Genomic DNA, 11273 nt, shown 5'->3' with positions numbered 1-11273 from the left:
CAAAACAAGAAATGACATAAAGTCATAATATCCCCGCTTGCGGCAGGCTTTTTTTGCCCCAATCTGCAGCACAAAATGTAAAAGTGGTCTTTAATCGAGTGGTGAGATGTCGGAATGGAAGGAGCACCCCAAATCTTTGGGCTTGTTTTCATTGACCTGGTTGCTTATTTCTCTCTCAAAAATCTGGCAACCGTATCATTATTTGGACCAACGAAGAAGAAAATGCGGAAGCGATCCTCTTTTGCAAGGCCCGTGTAAAGGACTTTATGTTGCGAAAATATGAAGTCATTACAGCCCCATAACATGGTTAATACATTTTATTTTGGGATGTACAATACATGAAAATTACGGGATTAATAACGCAACTTGCGTCGATAACTAATGGAGACCGCGTTTGGCTAAAAACAGTTAGTTAGTAACATCATACAAGCTAACTATTAGCCAAATTCGGCTAGCGCTCAGAATCCACTGAGAGAGGCGTGTCTAGTCCCATAGCTTAAGCGACAGCCAATCACGCAAAAAATCTGTCGAATACATGTCGGAAATCTGTCGACTAGTAGGTCAGTCTGTAAATAGACCCGCAGCTCTGCAAGCGGGTAAAAACAACAATAAAATGCTGGCACTGGTAAGTAATTTATGAGATTAGCCTCTGGCATGGAATGTGTTAATCAGTTGGACGTTTGGTCCAACAGTCTGCCAGACTTCCTTGAAAAGGCGTGGCGGGGCAATATCAGTAGGACAAGATTTTAGGTTTTAAGTGAGAAACAATATTGTCAAATGTCACAGTTGGTTGAAGTTACAGTTTTTTCCCCACCAAAATAGGTAAAAAGAAAATGAAAAAGTGCCTTGTGAGTCATGTGACAATGACCAATGACCATCATTGATATTCCATGCTGATTGCCAGTAATTGGTGGTAAACGTAAATGTAACACAACATACAAAAATCTAATCAACCCAAATTGGCTCTATGCACAGCAGCCATATTTTCACTTCCTTCACAGGTGTTACCAATGATACTAATGAAGTCTCTGTTCCATTTTGTGTAGCACAGAGTGGTTCTCAGATTTGGTAACCGCCTTCCATTCCGACATCTCACTACTCCGACTAGTGGCTTCCGCGTGCGGTTAGGGTTAGGGTTAGGTATAGGGTTCGTTAACGTCGGAAAGGCGACATGTAACCCTCAGATTTCCACGACCCCATGACTCTGAGAGTGTACAAATGGAACCCAATGGACCCTTACGGGTCCATTGGGTTCCATTTGTACACTCAGAGTTACACACCCGTAAGGGGCCATTTGGAAACCCCTTAAGGAACCATGAGGGTCCCTGGACCCAAATCTTAACATGCACAATATCAGCACCCTGACTCTGTTTGACCAGAATGGAACAGAGCCTTCATTAGTATCAATGGTAACACCTGTGAATGTCTTCACAATATGGCTGCTGTGCATAGAGCCTATTGGAATTGCATGTTGAGGGGCCTCTATTCACCTGTTTCCTAGGCTTTTCACTTCCTGTGTGTTCCACTTCCTGTCGATTTGATCCAATGAAATCCAATGAAACTGGTCAGATGACTAATGATATCCAATGAAATCCGACAGGAATTGGAAAACACACAGGTCAGATTACTAATGATATCCAATGAAATCCGACAGGAAGTGGAAAACACACAGCCTAGGAAACAGGTGAATAGAGATCTCCAAAAGCTTTCACTTCTACCATAAGGGGGCACCACAAATCACAACGACATACAGTACAACAAAAAGTTGCACTGTATGTCGTGGACATGACCCTAGCATGTCACATGATTTACAAGTACACCCCCTGGACATGACGCTAGCATGTCACATGATTTACAAGTACACCCCCTGGACATGACGCTAGTATGTCACAGGGACCTACCTCCATTCCAACCCTTGATGCTGAGTGCCAAGGGTTTTGCATTGGCATTGGGTACCATATAGTCTTTAGCAGGGGTCTTCAACGGGGGGTCGTGGACCCCTTGGGGGTCCTCAGAGTTAGAACAGGGGGGCCACCAACTCAGGGGGGACCTTATCCGAAAATAGCAGATCTACAAGCTTGTAGATTTTTGGCAAAAACAAATCGGTGTAGAAGGAAAAAGAAGCAGACCAAGTACAGGGGTCAAGGTTACTAAGTATTGAGGGTTTAAGTGGTTAAATGTCTGAAATAAGAAGAAAACATTAATATACACAACACTGATGATTTGCTGTCAAACAAGCTATCTATGAAATCTACAAGTTCAATCTGCAACACAATTTTATACAATATGTATTGGGGGTCCCTGCTTCATCCCTCTCTCAGATAAGGGGTGCTTGGCCTGAAAAACGTTGAAGACCCCTGGTCTTTGGTATGACCTGGGCGGGGATTGAACCGTGACTTCCCGTTCTCAGGTTGGACACTCTGACCACACGGCCACTGAGCTGGTCCACAAAACGAAAGGAGTGTCATTAAAGACAGACGTCTGGGCTGGGCAAGCCAATTATACAACTCACCAATTTCTCCCTAACTAAATGTGTAGTGGTGAAAACAACAATACACAATATAATGCACACAATTACAATATCGCAGCTCTATCTAGAAAAGATGATGACATGATATGAAATAACGTTGTCTGCCCAGATGGGCGTTGTGAAAGATTACCTAATGCCATAAGTTTGCACAGGGGGATGGCACAGCTGGATGGCTGTTGTGAAAGATCACGTAGTGGCATAAGGTGGCACAGGAGATGGCACAGCACTCTGTATAAAACTTAACAACTGGACAATGGATTTAGAGAAGGGGGCGTTAGACAGAGGAGGACAGTCATGAGGGCTTCGCTAGACATACACCTGCTTTCATATTTGTACTTGACCTTGTCATTGTTCTCTTCATTCTCTGCGTTTTCTTCCTCACCTTCCTCTTCTTGTGAGTTACAGGCACCGTTTCATCTCAGCAGAATCTACAAAGATGGGGACTTTGTTCTGGGAGGTTTGTTTCATATTCACATCTCCTCTGTCCACCCCGAGCTGTCTTTCACCTCCAAGCCACAGAAACCCACTTGCTCTAGGTGAGTGTCACAAATACAAGCAAGACAATAGGTAACTTGATTTTGTTGCCGTCGGGCAGATACCTCATCTCCATATTCTAACCTTTTGTGTTTTTTCCTAAATTAATGCCCTACTTGATCACACTACAGTGTCACACAAAATAATCAAAAGCTGCAGATCTACAAGCTCGAAACGCGGTGTGAAACGACATGTTTTGAGCTTGTATATCTGCTACTTTAGCTGTTTTTGAATTTGAATCCTGAAAGGTAGCAGTATTGGACATATGAGGTTTACACCCGACAGAGATGTTTTGATAGATAGTAGCACATGATTAGTTGATGTTGTATATTTCTACAAAGATATCCAAGGTTACAGTGACATTTTGTGTGTTAGATTTTTCATTATTGGGTTCAGGTGTGCCCAGACCATGGCATTTGCCATTAATGAGATCAACAGAAACCCCAGCCTGCTACCCAATGTGACTCTGGGATATAGTATCTATGATAACTGTGCCACAGTTGGAGTTGCATTCCGTGCAGCATTGTCATTGGTCAGTGGGAGAGAGAAGAGGTTTCCATTGGATGAGAGCTGTGTCGGGTCCCCTCCGGTGCTAGGAATTGTGGGTAGTACTGGCTCAACAAATACTATCGCGATCTCTAGAATGTTAGGGGTGTACAGAGTGCCCATGGTAAGTTTCCTATTTGAATCCCTTTTTAATCATGTCCTATATTATATACGGTATGTTTAATTTTGGTTAATTACCAATTTAAAATTCTAAATAATGTATTTGGTCTTTTACAGCTTGAAGCACATAGAACATATTAAGGAATTCTACAGCCCGAGTCAATAACGGGTTTCATTTTTAATACAATTGGGTGGGAAGTAAAATATTTGGTCTGATATTCAGGATGTTAACTATAACATTGGAAAATTGTGTGCTCTATACATACATAGTGAGAGAGAGAGAGAGAGAGAGAGAGAGAGAGAGAGAGAGAGAGAGAGAGAGAGATGGTGGGGGTTACCAGGTGATTACCCAGCAGGTTTTTTATTATTATTTCAGTTTTTCTTTAATGTAAAGTCAATGTACATGTCTCTTAGTAAAATGTGTAGTCTATTAATTCATTAGGGGTTAAAACGTGATGTTTTGTGTCGCTGTCCATGGCACTTATTCCAGTTGGTTTCTGAAATGGGATTCCAAATGACTAAGGCTGCCACTGCTTATTTGAAGCTAAATATTACACAGTTGTTTTTTATTTTATTTTATTCCTCCCCCATAAGCTCACATGCTCTGCTTGCATGGAAATGTGTTCCCTCTAAAAGAAAAGTAGTATATTACAGAACAGATGTTTTGTGCCATTTTCAGGTAGGTTACTTTGCCACCTGCTCCTGTCTGAGTGACCGGAATCAGTTCCCATCCTTCTTTCGAACAAACCCAAGTAATGCTTTCCAGGTGAATTGCTACAGACAATAGTTGTATTGGGTATCAAGTAATGTTAATTTTCCACACACTTGACAAGTACCCTTTCGTGAGTGTAATTGATATTGCAAGTCCCCTCTTATTTGGTTGAGTAGTACTGCTGGAGCTGAAGGTCTGAATTATTTTCACATATTGAAATCTTAAACATTTTACTTGTGCAAAAATACGAAAGTATTCAAAATATACTTACTGTACCAAAGTAGAAGTAGACTAGTCATTATAAATGGTCCAGTTAACTTTATCCTTTACATTTCAAAACTTTTCAAACTTTTTCTTAAAAGCTCACAATGCGTGTTCTATTTTCAAATAGCCTAAGGATAAAATTGTTTAATGTATGTTTAGTAATAATAACTTAAATCAGCAAACTAACTAGTAAATACAGTTTTCAAATATGTAGTGGAGTATAAGTATAAAATATAGGATAATGTAAATAATCAAGAAAGGTAAAACTGTACTTAACTACAGTATTTCAGTAAATGTACTTAGTTACTTTACACCACTGTATGCGAATTAGCCTTAAAGGAGACATCCGGGCATTTTAAGTGTTATCTTTGATGTGTGGCAAATCACTCACCAACGTAGAAATGCCCATTGAGTTACTCCACAGATCCCCCTGTCGACCCCCACCGTTGGCATAATAGGAGGCGCGTGGATAGCCCAAATTCGCCTATTGGCTGCTTGTCTCTCTGCCTGGCAACACCAGGTTGCCAGGTTCGGAGAGAAACAAGCAACGAGCGTTAGCTCGTTCTGTTATTAGCGGTTAGCTTGTCGGGACTTTCAGCGCCTGTAAGGGTATCATGGGACTCCACAATGAGTGCTTGGAGAAAAAAAACAGACTTTGCATTTGTTAAAATAGGCGAATTTGGGCTATCCGCGCGCCTCGTATTATGCCAACGGTGGGGGTCGACAGGGGGATCTGTGGAGTAACTCAATGGGCATTTCTACGTTGGTGAGTGATTTGCCACACATCAAAGATAACACTTAAAATGCCCGGATGTCTCCTTTAACACTTACTGTATTCCTCCATTCTTTATTCAATCAGGTGGAAGCTATACTCAAGTTAATGAGGCGGTTTGAGTGGACTTGGGTAGGAGTGCTGTTTTGTGACGATGCTTATGGCCACGATGTTGCCCGAATCTTCCAGTCTGAGCTGGCCCAGTCTGCTTTAGGTTGTCTGGCTTATTTGGAGGTTCTGCCCTGGGACCACGACCCAGCTGAACTTCAGAGGATTGTCACTGTGATGAAGACATCCACAGCTCGTGTGGTCGTTGCTTTTGCATTTGGGAGATATATAGTTAAACTGATGGAGGAGGTTTGTTTTATGATGCATGTTAATTTAGGGACTATACATAATCTGAAATTAGTTATATTGAAGTGTATATGCAGTACACACACACACACACACACACACACACACACACACACACACACACACACACACACACACACACACACACACACACACACACACACACACACACACACACTTGAAATATTTATTTATGTCCACATAAGCAGAAGTACAAGGTGTACAAAGGACATAAACACTGCCAGTGCAGTCAGATAAAGGGAAAACAACCAGTTACAAAGTGCATGTAAGGCAGAGCATTGTTACATACAAAACAAAAGCTGGCATTCTTGTCGAACACAGCGGACAACAATCATGGGTAAAGGCAACAACGCCTCCTCCAAATTGAGCGGCTTCCTATAATCGCTGATATTGAGCAGTACCTTGCTAATTGTTTAGTCCTCCTTTTGGAGAGGCCGGCCATTTGGAGGCCCCTCACAACCAACTTGTGCACGTGGCCTAGACTACCAAAGATAAAAAACAAAAGTTTACATCTGTAGCCTAGCTGAGATATGGTCTGCTCTAGCTGATGATATTGTAGCACTTCGGTTAGGAAGGCTTCCTCTAAGCTGTAATCAAAAGTACAGCCAACCTCGAGGATGAACACCTCCCTATGGTTTTCATTAACAACAATGACATCAGGGGTGTTAGCTGAAATGTTAAAGAACACAGAATCATCGTTACACAGGTTAAACATGCTCGGCTTCACAGTAGAATGCTTATACAGCATGATGGAGGACCTGAAAATAGAAGTGATATCTTTTGATATCAAATCCACTATTCTGTCATGCCTACTTGGCACCCATTTAAGATGTGGGACATGGTTTCAGCTATTTGTTCATGACCATGATGTATACAGTGAGGAGCATGGTTGCCTGGAAACCAGATGGAGAGGTTAAGTTTAGATGGTAAAACCTGCAACCTCGCTTTCAGAGTAAAGACAACAATGCAGTCGTGTAAAGCAACATTTTTGAACACAGAGTGAGAGACAGAATGGTCCGCAGCAGGGAGACATGCAGACTTCCCTTGCAACCTCAGCTCCGTCTAGTGCTGCCGCTGCCTTTGCTGCTGTGCCCATAAGAGGCGGCCTCGGGCATTAGTCAGTGGGAGTTGGTGTTCTGTTCCACACACAGTCATAGATGCTCTGACAGAGATACTGGAGTCAGATATAAAGTCCTCCGAGACAGCCATCGCCTCAGTTAGACCCTACCCACTTCAAGGTAACATCAGCCCAACAGCACAGATCGTTTAAGTCCGGCCAGTCTGACCACACACCGAAGCCGGGAGAGCGACTGTCTAGCTTTCCACTAGGTTTCCTCCTGAAGCCCAGGAAGCTAGGATCCGAGCCACATGTCAGGATCCTTCGATGTCGGCTCTTCCTATCATTGTGAAGCAGAATTCAGACAGGTTAGTTTTACCCTACTGTAAAACTGTTGTTGCAATAGTAATCCCGCTCAGTACGAGAGGAACCGCAGGTTCAGACATTTGGTGCACACACACACACACACACACACACACACACACACACACACACAGCACGGGAGGTGAGCTTGAAGAAAACGAGCATTCCTTTTTCAATCTGACTGGGTTTCCAATCAAACTTTAGCATATACAATCAACAGGTGGTAAAGCAGAATGTGACAGGTCTGCAGTGGATATCAGATGTGGCCTGGACAAATGATCTTAAACTCCATTCTCCTCACTTCATGCCGTACCTGAGAGGCACCCTGGGTGTTGTCCTCCGTCATGGAGAGATACCAGGTCTCAAGGACTTCTTGTTAAAAATAAATCTTGACAACCATGGAAATACCATTGTGAGTCTTTTGTTTAACTTTGAATTTAAGCTGCAATTTCAAAATGATGTCTGTTTTTAAATATTCATACGGTAATTTATATATGTTTAAAATAAATCTTGTGTTTCTTCAGGTGAGACAGTTTTGGGAGCACACATTTCAGTGTCAATTTGCACCCCTTCCATCAGAGTGGGTGGATGCTGGTGGAAGGGTGTGTACAGGACAAGAGGACCTAGGAACGGCAGAAACGAGCTTTCTAGATGTGTCTGAACTCAGGATAGAGTATAGTGTATACAAGGCTGTGTATGCTCTGGCCCATGCCCTCCATGACATGTTGCAATGTGTGCCAGGAAGAGGGCCTTTCATTGGACACAGCTGTGCCAGTTTGCAGACAATACAGCCATGGCAGGTGTACAAAACCTTATCATCATTATTATTATTTGTATTGTTGTTGTTGTTATTGTCTCCGCCAGGCTGAAAGGCATGGCAAGAGAGTCTGTTTTGCACCCTGTCCGTCCGTCCGTCCGTGTGTCCTGTCCGTCCGTTAGCAGCCAATAATCTCCGGCACCGTTGGTGACCTGGCGGAGACCCGTGCACTTTTTCTAGTTATTATTGTTATTATTACAAGTTAGTTAGTGTTTGGAGCAGTAAAATAGTTACATACAATAGAAGCATCTGGGGAGAGAACACTGTGTTTCTCATTCTGGAGAAAGTAAATGTCCCACTTTGTTCCTGAGTGGGATTGTGGGATTGTTACTACAAGGCTGTAGTTAATACAAGTCCATCACATGTAAGTGTTGTTCATATTTTATTAAGTAGTTTATTTTCGTTTTGTGTCTTTATCTTCATAATCTTACCTACCATTTCTAGCTCATGCATTACCTGGAAAAGGTCAACTTCACCACATTGTTTGGTGATCATGTATCATTTGATGAGAATGGTGATGCTTTACCAATCTATGATGTCATGAACTGGGTGTGGCTCCCTGATGGAAGTATAAAGGTTCAAAACGTAGGGGTGGTGAAGAAGTCAGCCTCCGCAGGTGAAGAACTCATCCTTGATGAATACAGACTCTTCTGGAACTTTGAATCTACAAAGGTTACTTTGGCTTTCTTTTTTTTTAGAATATCCAATTTCTTTCTCCCCAATTTAGTCATTATGCCAAATGATTCCTCCCCACACACATTTCTGTTTCGTCACTGCTGTCGTATCCTACTGACTCACCTGCCAGTGAGGAGCCCCCACCAGGAGGACGTAGAGCCTTTGTCCTACTCCTCCTTCCCAACACTCCCCACTGACAGGTGCCGCCCCAGCCCAAAGGAGTACAGTATGTGCAATGACCGATATCACCCTCCCCGCCTGGCTTCCCTCCCCTGAACACGGGCCAATTGTTTTCGTGTAGACACTCGACAAAGCCGGATGCACCATGGTGGATTCGAACCCACAACCTCCGTGGTGGTGGGCAGTGACTTTACCACTGCTCCACCCAAGCACCTACTTTGGCTTTCTTAAATAGCTCATGATGTGAATGCAATTTAGTTTAGACTGAGATTCATTTATTTCCTCTGTAGCCGCCTCGGTCAGTGTGTAGTGAGAGCTGTTCCCCTGGAACCCGTGTGGCCAGAAGGAAAGGGGAACCTGTCTGCTGCTTTGACTGCATTGCTTGTTCTGAGGGAGAGGTCAGCAATGAGACTGGTAGGTTTACATATTATGTACAGTACGTTATGTTTAGAATGATAATGTGCTTGTCTGTCCCATTAATCTTGCCCTCGTTGGTAGATTCTACAGAGTGCACCAGTTGTCCAGAGGACTTCTGGTCCAGTCCCCAGCGTGACCACTGTGTCCCTAAGAGCATGGAGTTCCTCTCCTACCATGAGGCCCTGGGTATCTCCTTGACAACCATCTCATTGCTTGGCACACTTATCTGTGCCATTGTCCTGGGAATCTTCATCTATCATCGAGACACACCCATGGTACGCGCCAACAACTCAGAACTTAGTGTCCAACTTTTGCTGTCACTCAAACTATGTTTTTTGTGCTCACTTCTGTTCATTGGCCGTCCCAGACTGTGGACTTGTCAGCTGAGGCATGCAGCATTTGGGATCAGCTTTGTGCTGTGTGTCTCCTGTATCCTGGTAAAGACTATGGTGGTGCTGGCTGTGTTCAAGGCCTCCAAGCCTGGGGGTGCAGCCATTATGAAGTGGTTTGGTGCTATGCAGCAGAGAGGAACAGTTCTGGCTCTTACTTTCATCCAGGCAATAATCTGCACAGCTTGGCTTGTTTCTGCCTCACCAACTCCTCATAAAAACACACAATACCACAGTGATAAGATAGTCTATGAGTGTGAAGTGGGATCTACAGTTGGTTTTGCAGTGTTACTAGGTTATATTGGTTTACTGGCACTTTTCAGCTTCGTCCTAGCATTCATGGCAAGGAATCTTCCAGACAACTTCAATGAAGCAAAGTTCATCACTTTCAGCATGTTGATCTTCTGTGCCGTGTGGATAGCCTTCATCCCAGCGTATATCAGCTCTCCAGGAAAATATGCAGATGTAGTGGAGGTATTTGCTATTTTAGCGTCTAGTTTTGGCCTTTTGATGGCACTGTTTGGACCAAAGTGTTATATAATGCTTTTGAAACCTGAGAGAAACACTAAGAAGTCCATCATGGGCCGAGGCACCATCAAGACATAGAATTAGAAATTATATGTCAAAACAATTTCTCTGTATTTCATAACAATATGTGTATATCGATTTGTTTGAATCTACAACTAACAAGATTATCAGCATTTTACAACTAACACGATTATCAGCAATCAGTTTTCTATACCTATATGGATCTAAACCAGGGGTGTCAAACTCATTTTGGGGTCCGGGCCAAACTGGTCAAATGGTGACTTGATGTGGGCCGGAACCAGTTGCGGACGCGCATGCGCGCTCACACGCATTCAGTTAGCATCCGTTGTCTCAGACACTGCCACTAACTACGTATATCACTTTTTTTTTAATGTATTAAGAAGAATAGCTACTTTAATTATTGACATTAAAAACAAACAATGCAATTTGTAAGGAGCCCCAATAAACCATTTTAACTCAAGTACTGTACTTCAGTAAAGATTTGAGGTATTTTTTACTTTACTAGAGTATTTCCAATTTCCAGTACTTTTACTTCTACTCCACTACATCTCAGTCACTGCTATAACTACAACTACAGTATATCAAATTATTGGACAAAATCGAATACCGAATATATATATACATTTTTTTAAATATTATTTTGTACCATTGCTTTCATGGCTATGCCTCTGTTGTAGAGCTACATGATTATGGCAAAACCTATCATAACTATAATCCATATTTAGATATATGGTTATTTACAGTACAGTTATTTAAAACATATTTATTTATTTATTGCTAAAACATTAGCATGCCATACAATTGAATTATTGCATTAAATATGATTTCAAGAAATTAAAACTAATTTTGAATAGCCTAAAAAAATATATTAGGCCTGCCATTCCTTCCTTTTGGAGCAGCTACTTTCAGTTTCATTTCAGAAAGACACACACGCATGCACGCATGCACGCGCACACACACACACACACACACA

The 11273-nt window shown here is 42.4% G+C and overlaps 1 protein-coding gene across 1 annotated transcript; it reads left to right on the top strand.

Annotated features, from left to right (window-relative positions):
• Positions 1-535: 535 nt before the first annotated feature.
• On the top strand, positions 536-10357 carry LOC311043245 (extracellular calcium-sensing receptor-like; the record flags this gene model as incomplete). The annotated part of the gene is made up of 8 exons (XM_084054421.1): positions 536-625; positions 2936-3066; positions 3461-3596; positions 5566-5787; positions 7798-8073; positions 8535-8762; positions 9236-9359; positions 9444-10357. The coding sequence occupies 8 exons, from the start codon at positions 536-538 to the stop codon at positions 10355-10357; spliced, it is 2121 nt and encodes a 706-aa protein (XP_083910547.1).
• Positions 10358-11273: the final 916 nt, after the last annotated feature.

This window comes from Gymnoscopelus microlampas (genome assembly GCF_963454915.1).
Source record: "Gymnoscopelus microlampas genome assembly, chromosome: 4".
NCBI lineage: Eukaryota > Metazoa > Chordata > Actinopteri > Myctophiformes > Myctophidae > Gymnoscopelus > Gymnoscopelus microlampas.
Note: the sequence above shows the minus strand (reverse complement) of the source record. Positions and strands in the feature narration are given on the sequence as shown.